A 14,714-nucleotide genomic window follows, 5' to 3' on the forward strand; every position below is an offset into this window, starting at 1 on the left:
CCTGGTGGTCAAAGTTGAAAGTCTCGCTCATTTAGAGCACCGAAGCATAAGGTAACAAGCATTTTCCCGCATGACATACCCCGATCCGAGGTTTCCTGGTCGCATCGGTTGCATCAGGAAGCAGTTGATTGCTATCTAGGTATTCTCAAGCTGAGCACCTATCCTGCCTGTGCGCAAACTTGAACGTGATGTAATCCGAACTTCAGGACCAATCTACCTCAGGTAATCAGCCAGAAATGACGCACCCGAGAGGGTACCTATCCAATCTAATATATACCTTTTATTTCTGCTACTTCAAATCCTCAATGTTACTTCTCTTTTCCCACAACTTTAACATGACTCTAATTGCCTGGCCCATTGTGTATTCCGCCGCACCAACACCACAAATCCTCATCCCTGACAGCAATTCTTGCACTCTACCGAATCAATCGGCGCTCCGCACTGTCCGCAATTAAACACATCACACGGATCCGTCGGTTCGTTGCCGAGTCCACCTACAAAACTGTACAAAAGGCACCCGACTTGAGTGGATCCACCAACGCCGCCATTGTCACCTGTTTACAAACAAGTAGTGTCAGCCAGGAGACCGTGAGAGAGAGAGAGAAAGCAGGTAAAAACAACCAACTTACACATTGTATAATCCTCCCTGACCAAAAGATAAGCCGTAATCAAACTCGGGCTTCCCAACGGGAACCCAAAGCTCTGCCTCGCCACCTCCGTTTCGCAACCGGCCACCCACTCAGCCTGGTAATCGTAGTTGACATCATTCCCGTCCGTCCAACGCAGGCGTATCGGGTTATCCCCCGGTCCGATCGTGTCGTCGTCGCCCATGTCAAGCCGGATGTCGCTGAAAGCGAGGGAGCCGTCGTTTTGTTCCCCGCTTTGGATGTCGCCGTGGCCGGGGAAGTCGGCCTCGTCGAAGCAGCCGATCGGGCCGCGGGTGAGAGGGGTGAAGTTAGGGTTGCTTGTGGGAGAGGAGGATGTGCTTGTGGTGTCGCTGATTGTTGTTGTCGGTGCGACGTAGCCTTCTGAACTGGGGTCTTTTGGGTCGCGGAAGCCTGGCGGTGGTGCGGTTGGGGACGGGTTGCACCAGTACCCGGAACAGACGGTGCCGCCGCAGGCGGTGCTCCCGCCTTGGCAGGTTGGTCCGGGGGTGGCGCCTGAGGTGAATTGGATGGTGGTGGCTCCGGCACTGGCCTCCTCGCGGGCGAGGCGTGATTCTAGAGCTGCTAACACCGCGTTGGTGTATTCATCACCCATCGTCATGGTGGCCCATGACTCGTCGTTGAATATGCCGATAGGGGCAGCTGTTTGGGTTCCAAACACATCGGTGGTGGAGTCCGAGACGCTGATGGAGCAACCGGTGATGGTCTCGCACCGTGTAGTCGAAGACCTTGTCGTGCCGTCCGTGACAAAGTTGGATGTGGTGCAAGCCTCGGCCGTCTGCTTGGTGCACTCGGGTTCCGACTCGGTGGTGAGGCGGTAGTCCCATCCGATGGTAATCCGCGGCCAGTTGGGGAGGTTACCGCGGATGTCGATTCCCGGAGGAGGGTGGATGATGCCAATCGGCGGGGGACCGGGCCCGTAGATTCCCGGAGGCAAGGTCCAGTGCCAGGAACCGATCCGGACCTCTCCAAAGGAGATGCAGAAGAAGAAGAACCAGGCCTTGCAGGGAACGTGTACGCCGTCGCCGTCCTCGTCCGGCTCAGGTTCGTCGATTTCCTCCTCTTCGGGCACGATCCTTCCACCTTGAGGCCAGGTAGTGAAGACAGGTAGCGGCTCCTCGGTCGAGGTAGACCCAGTCTTCCAGGCTGTCACTAGAGAGCAGTCAACGGTAGCATCCGCCAGGTCAGGACCGAGGAATGTGAACACCCGCGTAGTTGGGCACGCGAAGTTAAGCGTCAGTTCGGCACTTTCGGTACACGTAGTGGCAACTGCAATTGCTGGCGTGGCGAAGACCAACGATGTTGTCGCGGGACAGTCGATAGTAAAGACCTCTGTCGAAGCTGGAAACGTTACTGTTGTCACTGTGGCTCCCCGCACCGTAAAGAGGGTGCTGATGGGGGTGAAATACGTGGTATTCTTGGCCAGTTGGCCCGTACTGCTATTGAGTGTCGCCGGATCGGTGTACATAACTAAGGGACCGCCATCAATCTGAGGCCAAGGTGGAACGGTGACGGTTCGAGTGGTCTCGCTACCCTGACCATCTGGCAACGTGACAATAACAGGTGGGACGTTCACGCTTGGATAAAGGGTGATGGGCATCGCTCCTGTCGTTGAGACGTTGACGTTGGAAAAGGGGATGCCATCAGTGACAATCGGGGGGATCGAAAGAGTTACGGTAGTAGTTGTGGTCACAAAGACCGTCGTCGGAACTCCCCCGATAGTGGTGCTGGAGATTTCTCCATACTCCAGCGAGGTCGTGTAGCTGCTGGGATGGATGGTGGTCGATGATTCCAGGGAGCTTGTCGGGAGAATCATCATACAGGACTTGGCCGGGCAACTGAGAGTTGGTGTGTTCCACACATTGGTATCGACAAACACAATATCGACATTGTCTGACCCCGGAAGAGGTACCCACACGCTGATCTCGGTAGTGAAGCCACGCTGATTGCTATCCTGCGGGATACTGGTGTCGTCGATGCCAGTGGCGATGTTGACGGTGGCAACCGTAAACAAATTGAAGATGACCACGCCGGTCGAGCCCTTCACTTCGAGGATGCGGTCCTGGCAGTTGTGTGTAGGTATGCAGTCCTGAAGATACTCGTTGAAGAAACTGTAAAGGCCGGCAGAGTGAATCATGACATCCTTTGAATCAATGATCTGCAAGCCCCAGGCGTAGTTGCAACGATCATCCCGCCCATCGCCTGTGACCTCGCAGTCACTGAAATCTGGGTCGTTGGGAAAGGAGGCGGCAGCGCGGAAAGGCTCCGGAGGTCTGGGTCTGGGCTGATAATAAGGCGACTCGGTCTGGATATGGCCCAGGTACACGTTCTTGGCGCCGCTGATGAGGTAGTTGTAGAGAACCGAGTGCTCGGAGCCACCGCCATAGAACCAGGTTGGGCCCTGGGATTCAATGAGCATGCCCCGGGCACCAAAAATGGAAATTTGTGTGGAGCTTGAATCGGGGACGTCGACAATCGTCTTATCGTTGTCATGATCGCTGACCCACGCCCACACATTCTCAAAGTAGCCATTAGCCTGGGGGGTAATCCGGAACATTATAGAGGCGGCAATACACTCGGCTTTGTTGGTGAACTTTGGACATGTAGTGAGGTCAAGGTCAGTGCCCAAGGCGCCGCCGACACGGAAATGCGAATCCCACATCGCGGCTGCTCCTTGAGAGACCGCTGCAACGTTCCACTCCATCATAATGGCACCCGCAGTAGCGCCACGTACCGAAAATAACATGTCATTGATCTCCAGCGTGCCAATGTCGCCTTTGTTGCCGACTTGAACCATGACCTTTGGATTTTTCATGTCGCTGAAGTAGTACCCAGACCCAAGGATCTGAGACCACAAGGAGCCTTGCACGATGGACCCGGTAGGAATCAATACTGTAGATCCAACCGCATATACTCCGGCCGGAAAGTATGCGATCTTGTCTTCCTCCAGAGCACGTTGTAGGAAGCTGTTGATGCAGAAGGCCTGGTCACCGGTCGCGTCGTTCTTGCACTTCCCATCCGTAGTCGCGACCAAGAAGGCATCAGTACCACGGCTTCCGTACTGTGGCCGTGATCGTACAAAGAGCTTACCATCGTCGCCGTTGAGTCCTTCACCCCTGCCAGGTGCTTCAACGGGGCCGGTCTGGATAGAGCCTTCTGAGCCATTGTACCGCTTTCCCGTAGCCCACAGGTCTGTGTTTCCTCGGAGAAGGGTGCCACCGTTGCCTTCCGCGAGGACTGGGCTGACCACATTCTCGAAAACAGTGTTGTCGAGGACGATGTTTGGTGAACTGGGAAGGTCATTCGTCAGGATACCAATGATTACATCATTGATCTTGGAATCGATGATGGAAACACTGCCTATTCCTTGGCCGGCATCACCACCCACTCCTGAGATATTGAAGCCGACGCCACCACCGTTAACTGTGATTTGCTGCCAGTTCCAGCCCCAGTCCCAGATCATCTGAACAGCTGTCTTGCACTGGTTGAAAACAAGGTTGCGCGCAGTATATTGCTGAGAGCCCGCGCGCCAGCCGATGTTGCCCCCGTTGAATTCGATGTCAGAGACAAACCCGCCGCTGCCATTCTCGGTGAAGATACCCACAGCCGTTGTGCTGCTTGTCTTAGGCATATCAAACACCAGGTTTTGCAGTGATGTGGCTTGAGAGACCTGCCAATGGATTCCCGTGGGTGCCAGGTTCTGGTCATTCTCACCCGTCAACTCGGGCATCTCAGTGAGGTCAAAGCGAAAGTTTCGGATTTGCCGAAAGAACTGATTCTGATTGATATACCACTGCTTTCCTGAAGAACCAGGAATGTAGGGGTTCACGTCAAAGAGAGCGATGCCTTTGAAGTCATCGCACCCTTTAATGATGGGCATGTCGTTTGGGTTGCCTATGAACTGCGTGTAATAATACTGAACCACAGGCGAGCAGATCTTGTAGGTACCGGGAGGGAAGTAGACGATTGCGCCTTGCGAGAAAGTATTGCCGCATTCCTCGCCGCACCGCGTACGAGAGTCACCGGCTGAGTCTTTGTTCCAGCTGGCAGAGGCCGCGTTGAGGGCCTCACTGGCATCAGTTTCTCCCGTATTGTCAGCGCCAAAGTCATCGACGACATTACGGAAGAACTGGTAATTATCTCCGCCAGCATGTGGTTGCTATTTCAAAAGCAAAAGGTTAGATCATCAATGATGAGGGATTGACACTGAACAGCGAGGATGAGACTTACAGTGCCCAAAGGGCCTAAACTTGCGAGCCAAAAGTCTGACGACTGCCGCTTGCTTTTAGAAGTGAAACTCGTTGACTTGATGGCGCTGTCGCCTTTGTAGCCGCCGCGAAGGACAGTACCCTGACGGAGATTCCTGAGATAACTGTCCAGGCTCCCTGAGTAAGCCCAGACTGGGCCATTGTGTATTCCTTTATCAGGTGCTGCCTTGTAGTAGTTGTGTTGGTTGTCAACCATGTATGCCGGAGCGGGCTTTGAAGGGAGCTGTCAACATTCCATTTCTCATAGACAATGTAGGGCGGCATATCATACTTGCGAAGTGTAAGAAATTTTAGTCGTGTTGGAGTCGCGTGGTGCGCTGATGCTGCCAGCTGTGTGCGGGACCCAAACCGGGCTGGCCGACTGCACGAGGCTCCATAGTGTAGCTAGTATAGTAAAGAAAAAAGTCAAAGATGCCATCATGCTGCTGTACTGGTTCAGCATTCACAGCGATGGATCAATAGATGCAGAGCAACGTGTTAGCAGAAGAGAAAAGCCATGGTGGAGGGGAGGAAATCGTTGAAGATATCATCTAAAACAACGCTGACATAGAATGCCTCGCCATTGAACGGTCGTTGCGAGGCTATTGGAGCTACGACCAGTGTGAACGATACCCCGGCGTTAAAACCCCGTATCTTGGGACTAAGGACGGGCTATCGGAAGAGTCGGTCATGCGGGGTCATCCTTCGACATGGGGAAAGGAAGAGGACCGCATAAGCCTTGCTCGGGATGGTACAGTAGGCGCAGTGATCTTCAAAGCACCTCTTCACGTCCGAAAGTCCGAAGTGTCAGCCACATATTTCACGGTGATGAGGTCATGTACCGGCATTGATTCATGGTGTGATTCGGTAAGGTAGATAGGTAGCGACGATACCTGTACTACCTGCATGTGCAAAGCTGCGGCACATCCGTTTCAATTGCAACTTCCATCCCGCTCTATGAAATATGTTCACTACCTTACCTTACCTACCTACCTACGGTGATAATACCACAGACTCTATTCATGGCGATGTTGAACTGCCGAGGAAATCTAAATCCGAGCCTGGTTACCTGGCGGCCGTCGTGGGATGGGAGGACTGTGCCTAGGTACCTAGTAACCGGACAACAAGTCCGATCTTGTGATAATGCTTCCTCTAATGCTGACGAGGCTTTATTGGTACATGATATCTCTACCATTGGGAGTACCTCGAAGGATTCGGCAGGAGAGGTGGCTATAGTTTGGCATGATAAAGTTATTTCCTTCTTGTCCTAAGGAAAGCCAGAAGGGCAGTCCTTCTCAGAGTCTGCTGCTGTTCTCACCAAGTTTTTCCGCTCCATTTACACGCATTTCCACCACCATTGATGGCGGAATGAACTCATATTCCAGCGGCTACAGGACCAGTGGTAAGATAGGTACCTATCATGTTGTCGCTCTAGGCATGTGCAAGATCATGGTTCTGTAAAAGAGTAAGGTAGGTACAGTTGAGACTAACATAATCCAACACCCTTGGTTAAGCTTGGATTAGACAAGAATTTCCTGGTTTGCGTTGATGACAGGACGCTTCTTCCTGCGGCCTGGCATTTTTATGCTGTGTAATATCTATATGCGCATGGATGATTCGCCCAATATCGAGATGGATCATGATTCAGGCAACTGCTAGCCTGGAAATAATAAGATAGTATACCTACCTATTACATGGTCTCGGTACCTACCTAGTCTGTGTTACCATTGAAAACTTGAAATGCGACCTTTGTTGCAAAAAGTGGCTCATCCATCAGCCATTCATCAGCCTTGCTGGAGCAGCCTTGGAACCGCCTGCCACCCATTCTGCCTCGGACTTACAGATTGCGGGTCGCGATCTTTTTGTTCTTCTCTCTTCCTTCTTTTTGAGCTCTTACTGCACATACCCCACCATGGTACGACGAAGCACACAACATGGATCTTGGACCTCGGACTAAACCACATGACTAGGGTAGACATCGTTTCTCCAAACTTATATCATCTCGGACTCCACGCTACACATTACATAAGGTACCTTTCGAGCCGAGAGAGCTTCTGCTGAATCCAATCGCCAGGCGGTTGTTGGAGCATGACCTCACCTGGGTCAGACGGTTCGGTACACCACCAGTCAAACTATATCACGGCTTCGCAGTTGGCAGGATTCCCTCATAGCCTTAATCCAGAGTTAGAAGCCAACATTCGACAGGGCCAGCACCAATCAGCAGATCTTGTCATGCTACAGAATGGATCATCGGACAACCCCTTTCCGCCATGCGAGCCGGTGAGCAAAAGGTCGAGCCTTCAAAACAGGTTTATATCCCTGTTTCGTGAGTTCTTAATCGGCTGCACAGGCTTATCTGTCGGGCTGTAGCTCTGCCTTGCACGGCTGATCACTGGGAAGAACATAAGCGGGAGTTAGGCTACCTGCTTCATTCTCCTCACTGGGACCCTCGTTCCCTGATCCTGTAGAACCACGTGCCAACCCCTGTCATCCTGTAGGCGGGAAGCCTGGGGTCAGACTACATACCTGTTAGGCCCACTGAGTGTCACCGAACCCTTCAGGCGAAGCGGGCTTGTGCTCGAGAAGTGCGGGCTTGCAAAGCCCGACCGGAGCTATGTCACCAAGGCGTGGCATAAGTGATCCGAGATGACATCCGACGGGAGCGCTCAGCTTTGAGAGGAGCAGGATGTGCATCTTTACGCTTCATTAGAAGGTCATCCGCACGCTCATAGCTGTTCTACTTTTGACCAAACTGTGCCTGTCGAACTATCTCCTGCTCCAGTCGAGGATCGTCAACACTGGCCAGTTCTAAATTCCTCTAAGTCTTTGGCCTTGAAGAAAATGGCAACACTATCTTTTATTTTATCTTTGATTGCGTGTCTACTCACTCTCCTGCCACTGACAGTCGGAGTAGAGATCTACGACATCTTCGACGTAGAGCGGAATGCCGCCAACAATGGCGGCTGCGGGGCTCGAATGGCAACGCTAGATGTCTGGCTTTCAGACAGTCTCGAAAGCCTTGACGTAGCGTTGACCGCCATCGATAACTACCGTCAAAATGTCGGGGTCCGCAGAGCGTTGTCGACGTTCTTCGGTATCAGGAACACTGGAGGGCGAGCTACGCCAAAAGCTGTCAATGATATTAAAGGTAAGTGTTGACCGTCAACACCCTCATTCTCCCTAGAGCCCTTTGTTCCACGTTAGCTACAAGGCGACGGGAAGCACACGTACAAAACTGGACTGACGCGTTGACCAGATAACCTCGCCCACGTTTATGAATTTTTGAACCACCACCAGGAGAATGGCAACTTCTTCTACGACTCCACATACAACCACCTCCACTGCGACAGCACCTTCCTGGTGCCTCGCGCTCCAAACAGCCCAGCATTTGATTTCAATGGACAGGTCATAGTAGATCAGAACGGCAACCAAGTCACCATTGAGAATATACCAAGCTATCGCGCTGCTCTCGTCAAGGACGCACGTGCTTCGCCGTGGTGGGCTGGTGACTTTACCAACCTGAACGGCTATTACTTCGATGAACAGGGTGGTAACTTCTGCCAAGGGAACCATTTAGGCGCCACTGCTCACATTAAACCGCTGCTGACTGACGGCGCCACCGGAACCGATCCTAACAGACAGCATGCAAGCGTCATCATCTGTCCACACGCCTTTGTTGGAAGCACACAACCAGACAACTACAGGGATGCAAACAATCTTATCTCACAGGGCACAAACTTCGCCCTTGTTGTTCCCAAAAGCGCGACGCTCCTTCACGAGGTCTTTCACGTTGTAGGAGGCGATTACTATTTGTCGGGCCCAGCCGAAAAGTGTAAGCAGTGTGCATCCATATCTAGATCTGTTTCAGCATAGACACTAACTTGAAGATGTCAGATCCTCTCCTTGACGCTTTAGACCTTGCATCAAGAAGATCTGGACTAGCCCGGCGAAACCCGGAAAACTATGTCTTCTTCGTCGCCCACATGTACCACATGTTGGGTCAACCAGATGGGAATGAACCGTGGTCTATTGGGGGAAACTGGGACTTTAGTGTTACTGGCAGCGGCAGCAACCGCGTTTATGGGGCTACAGCGCCACCCCCGTAATAGGACCGTGGCGTAGAGTCTGATGAGGGTGACATTGGAGCGGACAAACAGAAATGTGCTTTTAGAGCATTGGGTGTCAGGAACAGTTATATACATTCTTTAGGTATGCTAGGAAACTCAGGGCACCAGCGGCGTGATTCGAACTGTGGACTTTGCTGCAAGAGGACCCAGCATCTTCAGTACAAGAACTGCACACTTGTATGTGATATACCCACCAGGTGACAAATAGGTACCTAAGGGACAAAGCAGTGAGCCAGGTCAACCTGGGCGAAGTTAAACATTTAACCAGATGTGTGAAAACCGCGCTGTTAATTCAGAACAACTAGCTACATACCTACCTGGGGAGAGTGTACAGATGGAATTGGTACTTTCAGGCTGAACTACAATGTCAGAAACGCGTTCCACACCACCTCACCTCCGGCTTGGGGTTTTCTCTGTGATACTTTATGAACTCCTCCAGCTTCCGGTGATGCTCAAGCTCCTCCTCAGTAGGCTCATAGGGCGGCTCGTAATACGGCAAAGGCAAAACATCCCAACGTTCTTGCACCCAAGCGGTAACGGGAGGCATGACCTTGGCCACGGCTTCATTCCATGACGCCGTCGCCTCCGGGTCCGATGCCGATACCTCCTCGTGCTCCGGCGTGGCACCATATTCCTGTGGCCAAAGGTGAAACTCGCAAATGACCGTCCGACCGTCTGTGCTCTCGTCCGTTTGCTCCGACTTCCCAAACTTGTTGTGCACCCATTGATCTTCCTCAAGCGCGAAGAACCACGTATTCATGTAACATTCCCAATGAAGACCTGTGCCTGCAATGAATTCAAAGCCGCGTGGTTGAAAACTGCAGAGTTCGTCCCTCAGGGCATGGTACGCGTTCCATGTGGTCTCGTGACCTTGTTTATGTGGTACCAGGAATGCGTTGAAGGTTACACGGCCTTCCACGTCCGACTTGGGTCGTTGGGTGGATTCTCGCAATGTGAGGAATCGCGACGCTGGAGATGAGGATGACGATGCGTCTTCAACAGATGAGGAGCTCTGTTCTGAAGAGGAGCCGTCTCTGGAAAGTTGCAAACTGTGGTCGTTTTCGGGTAGATTTTGCAGAAACGCGGCGCATGCAGGAGAAGACCGAAACTGTTTCAAGTGCTCCAGGTCTTCCCACTCTAGATTCATGATGACAGATTAGCCGTGGGCTCTAAAAGGACCTTTGCGCATGTGGCAGTGGAAAAACGCTACCGATGATATAGGCAGCCTGCTCAGGATCTTCCACCATTCTTCCCAACCATCCCTTTCTCACACCGGTCACGTCATCCAGTGGACCGAAGTGCACATTCTCGTGATCCACCGCCCATGTCGGCCACTCTCGCTCAACTGGTAGATGGAACCGTGTCCAGGTCACCAAACTGTCGCTGCGCCTCCTCGTTATTTCCTTTGTACGGGCCATATTGTGAATGCAGGAACTTGGCGATGATGAGGGTGCTGTTTGCTGATGATGGTGATCAATGTCAATGGCTGCGAGCAGCGAGGTTTGGTTTCTACAAGAGCGGCTCCTGGGGGGTACTTATAGTCTATATCTGACCACCAACAGTTGTTTTGCGCGCAGTGGCAAAAGCGGGGTACCTACCTGGCAATCCGAACCAGCGCCTCCATCAAGTCCGCTCATCAGTCCGAACTTCATCTGCGCTATGTAAATGAACCTCTAAGAACCCTAACCCATTCACACGCTGCAAGGCCCTTATTAATTGGAAATTCCTCTAAAGTCCACATTATGATGAAAATTTGGTCAAGACTTGGAAACAAGCTGCGTGATTTCAGGGACCGTATCTGCATAACTGATCACACTAAGTACGTAAAGTACTTTAGGCGTAATTGAGCCTCGACATACGCAGCGGCTCGTGTATTGACACGCTTTCTAGCGGAAGTTGATCGATCTGCTGACGCTTCTCATTCTATCTGGAATCAAAGTGGGACAATCAGTAGCCGTAAAAGCCACAAGTCCCCATATAGATGGTTTTTGTTTGTTGCAAGGTGGAGCTCAAAATTCAGGGGTTCAGGGGTTCAGGGGCTGGCTCCACTCTGGTAAACAAGGACATCAAACCTGAAGACAAAGGTGCCTAGGTAGCTATGCTGTCACTTTTATTCTTTTCATCACTGAACCTTATATTTCACAAGGTTTTCACCGAGGCATTAACGGCTTTCGCTCGCTCCATAAACCTTGGGGCATTGCACACAATGCAATCCTTGTCACAAGTGAGATAGTGCAACGCGAAATGCTAGGAGCGGACAAGACTAGTATCGTTTAACGGGTAATCACCTAGTACCCTAGATAGCTAAGGCAACAAAAGAGTGACGGGAAAACAGACTTGACAGCCCAAAATGCTGTCAAGTGGTTGTTGGGTGCAGATCCAGCGGTAGGCGTTTGATCCACCTCGACAAATCTCTAACCAAAGATCAGATTTACGCGATCTTTCTGTTTACCACAAGAACCATGATTAGCATTCTTATTCGCGTATCAAACGACGATTTCGACTCTGATATTAACCTTACTTTTTTATTCTTTTTAAGAGCCTTCGAATTAGTAACGTATTAAAAGCTCCTGTTAAAATAGGTGCTATTGAGGCTTGTAGATACAGGCTCAAATAGCTATCGGCGCTGTACACTGAGAGCGAAGAAGACTTTGACTGCAGCATTCGACAGTTGCCGTGGCAGTGAAAGAAGGTGGATTACAGGGGCGGCGCCCTATAATATATAGACGAGAATCACTGTAACATAGGCTTGTAAGGCACTAATAAGTGTGGTGAACCAGTATATTGATTGAACCTTATAGACTAAAAAATACCACAGTGGATAGGGTGTGAGGCAGAGGTCTTATAGGCCATCGGCCCTTTACTTGCTCCCCGAAGGTAATTCCGTTTCCGGGCCTGAACTGTCACAGACCAACCATATGGTAAGGCAGGATGGAGACTGCAGCCGGTCGTGGTGGCCAATCAAGTGGAAGGAAACGACGGAGCTGCAGGATAGTGGGGCGCTCACTCTTGGCAGAAGTGAGCCGGCTCACCTGGCTCACTGGTGAGCGTGGTGAGCCAGGTACGGAGGTACCTGGAGGATAGAGGTCTATATATACGGAGGAACTGGCTGGTGTAGATAGACAGTTCCGCAGTATGCAATACAAGTCACAATCGTTGGTATTCAGACTATTGTGATTGAGACAAGCCATTATTGTACACTTTTTAGCTGTACCGAACCAGGATTGTTCAGAAGTGCCTTCAACCAGTATCCCTTTCAGAGGTTCTGGATAAGGGTTCGTCACATTATATTTAGCCCTCTAGTAGTCGTATTTATATATAAAACACGTCCGGAGTTCTAGTTAACGCTTAACAAAGTTATAAGCCTATCGTACGCTAATAGGAGACCCGTCGCGTTCGCGTGGTAATCGATTAACTGTATCTTCCACATACGTAAACCGGGGATAGAATACGTATATATATAGCTTAATTATATATTTAATAATCGTCTTTTCCTTTAGATCCGTAAGCTTACGCGAATTGGCTGGAATATCGCGTCGTACAGGTTTACCATCACGTCGTGCAGGTTTACCATCGCGTCGACGCATTCGTGTTGCAGGATCAACACCGTAGATCTTTGCTGCAGCTCGAAGGCCAAGATTATTATCGTTTTTGAGAGCTGCTACGGCAAGAAAAAGCCTGCTTTTGTACGAAGGTTGTTCCATTATTAAACGTGGACAAATTTGTGGTTGAAGATGAAAGGTGCGCAATGCCGTGGAGCGTGTTTCACTCGCTTATCACGCACGTTATGCTTGTTTTGCTTGACATAAAGTCAGCTTGGGTAAGTCTTCGAAGAAAGAGTCCTCAATGTTTACTTTCAGAAACAAATTAAACATTGCGCATTTACCTGAAATCTTTGCGAGGTTTTATGATAGACGATAGCATGGAGAGATACTAAATTATATCGCTACAAATTTTGCCGGATTAATTCAAGTGGGCAGCAAAATGCATGAATGCATAACATCAGAGAATGGAAATCTGTGAAAGATTACCATCTTCAAGTCCAACAGGTCCTCTCCGGACGACAATTATGGCATAACTAAGGTGTGTGACATTCACATGAACAAATCAATCAAGATATATGTTTCCATCAACGTTATTCGTTGTTAAAAAAAAAACATCCATGTGTGTCATTTCAGAGTTTACTAAACTGGGTATATCGACTGTTCTCGCTATTACAAGCATCTCAATTGCTTACAAGTCTTGTCATCATGCAACTGCGTATGTGAATCGAGAACAGCTGCGATGAGAGAAGGTGACATAGGATCATATTGTGGCATTGCAAGTCTCAAAGCAGTACATGGTTGCCGTCAACGTCTACTATTATCAAATCTCGAGCGTTCCACAATTACTAACGTCACTGATCAGCACACATCAAATCATGAGTTTTCGTACGAGAATACATCAAATTGCCACAAGTGAGCTTGAATAGCACAATAGGTAGACAGAGAAAAAGAACACGATTGTGTCGACTGATGAAGGCGAACATGGTCCAATTATTCGCCGTTCACGCCTGACAAATTGTCACAACCTTTTCCCACAGGGCAGCAAGTCCTACTTGCGGGTCGTGCACGTGGCTGTCACGCTCAACAACCATTGGCTCCAGATTTCTCCCACTAACAGGTCGCTCTTCGCCCATTCGGCTTCTGATGGAACTTTTCTCGTCCAAGACATTACCATCACATCTGTGCCTCACCATCAGCTCAGAATTTTCACTCGGCGCCCGCCGCCAATCCAACAATGGGAAGAGTCCCGGAGCCTTGGTACTGGCGCCTGTGCCACGGTGCATGAGCAGACTATGCGTAACGAGATGAGTGGGAAAAGCAGTGACTAGGCGTCAGGCACCGCATGATGCCCACGCTTTTCTTATGACATGAGGTATACCCTCTGGGATCTTCATTGCACGACTTTAGACTGCAGCTGTATCCACTGTTTCTGATTAAGCCACGAGACTCGGATGTTACGGTGGACGGGACCCTGAATGTGGTGGTGTTGGTTCACAGGTGGGACGGCATGGGTGAGGATAGAACGACTCCCTGAGTTTGAAAAGAGAAAAAAAACATTCATCACATGTGTTGGGTCTCCATGAGAGCCTTTGGATGACATGAGAAACTACCTACGGATAGGGATGTTGAGAGAGGTGACTGGACATCAAGCCAGAGATCTCATTACGAGAGAGCTCTCTTCTCATACACCCAAAAGTTTCTCTAATACCTCTCTTAATCTCCATTCGGTAGCTCTTTTGAACAAGCTCGGTGACCAAACTGGTTTGACATCTTCACATGCCACTTTTTTTCTCCTGTAATATCCCGCTACCTTGCATCCCATGATGTTTAGGAACGGGCATGCACATCGTAAAGGGCGACATCCCGCGGACATGAGCCGTCGATCATACCATTCCGGTATCCCCAGCCGGGCTAGGGACGTAGCGCAGATGCTTGTTTCACTCATGATGCCGCCTTCGGAGCCGGAATGGGATTTTGAGGATGAAAACACACGTGGGCGTGGAAACACAGCGTCTCAGCCATGCTGTTACGCAACGCCCAGAGCCTAAAGCAACCTGATAGTGGAGGTTTCAAGCCATTCACACATGGCTATCGACTTGTCAACACACCACAAATGTCTTGTTCTGCTAG

General features: G+C 50.5%; 3 protein-coding genes across 3 annotated transcripts; 1 reads left to right on the top strand and 2 right to left on the bottom strand.

Moving 5' to 3' along the window:
- Positions 1 to 494: 494 nt before the first annotated feature.
- On the bottom strand, positions 495 to 5,129 carry QC764_0074230 (uncharacterized protein; the record flags this gene model as incomplete). Its single annotated transcript, XM_062940683.1, has 3 exons — positions 495 to 554; positions 652 to 4,824; positions 4,896 to 5,129. 3 exons carry the CDS (start codon positions 5,127 to 5,129, stop codon positions 495 to 497), a joined length of 4,467 nt encoding a protein of 1,488 aa, XP_062798548.1.
- A 2,624-nt stretch (positions 5,130 to 7,753) lies between these two features.
- QC764_0074240 (uncharacterized protein) lies at positions 7,754 to 9,018 on the top strand (the record flags this gene model as incomplete). The annotated part of the gene is made up of 3 exons (XM_062940684.1): positions 7,754 to 8,060; positions 8,169 to 8,744; positions 8,807 to 9,018. The coding sequence occupies 3 exons, from the start codon at positions 7,754 to 7,756 to the stop codon at positions 9,016 to 9,018; spliced, it is 1,095 nt and encodes a 364-aa protein (XP_062798549.1).
- Positions 9,019 to 9,399: 381 nt separating this feature from the next.
- Positions 9,400 to 10,544, bottom strand: QC764_0074250 (uncharacterized protein). Its single transcript, XM_062940685.1, has 2 exons — positions 10,250 to 10,544; positions 9,400 to 10,176 (listed from the first exon to the last, which is right to left on the bottom strand). Exons 1-2 carry the CDS (start codon positions 10,455 to 10,457, stop codon positions 9,407 to 9,409), a joined length of 978 nt encoding a protein of 325 aa, XP_062798550.1. The 5' UTR covers positions 10,458 to 10,544; the 3' UTR covers positions 9,400 to 9,406.
- Positions 10,545 to 14,714: the final 4,170 nt, after the last annotated feature.

This window comes from Podospora pseudoanserina, chromosome 5, assembly GCF_035222485.1.
Source record: "Podospora pseudoanserina strain CBS 124.78 chromosome 5, whole genome shotgun sequence".
Classification (NCBI taxonomy): Eukaryota; Fungi; Ascomycota; class Sordariomycetes; order Sordariales; family Podosporaceae; genus Podospora; species Podospora pseudoanserina.

Excerpts from the sequence above, each read along its gene's own strand:
- QC764_0074250 (XM_062940685.1), bottom strand. The coding sequence starts at position 10,457 with ATGGCCCGTACAAAGGAAATAACGAGGAGGCGCAGCGACAGTTTGGTG. Across the intron at positions 10,177-10,249 it reads GCAGGCTGCCTATATCATCG|AGTGGGAAGACCTGGAGCAC; the intron begins GTAGCGTTTTTC and ends TCATGAATCTAG.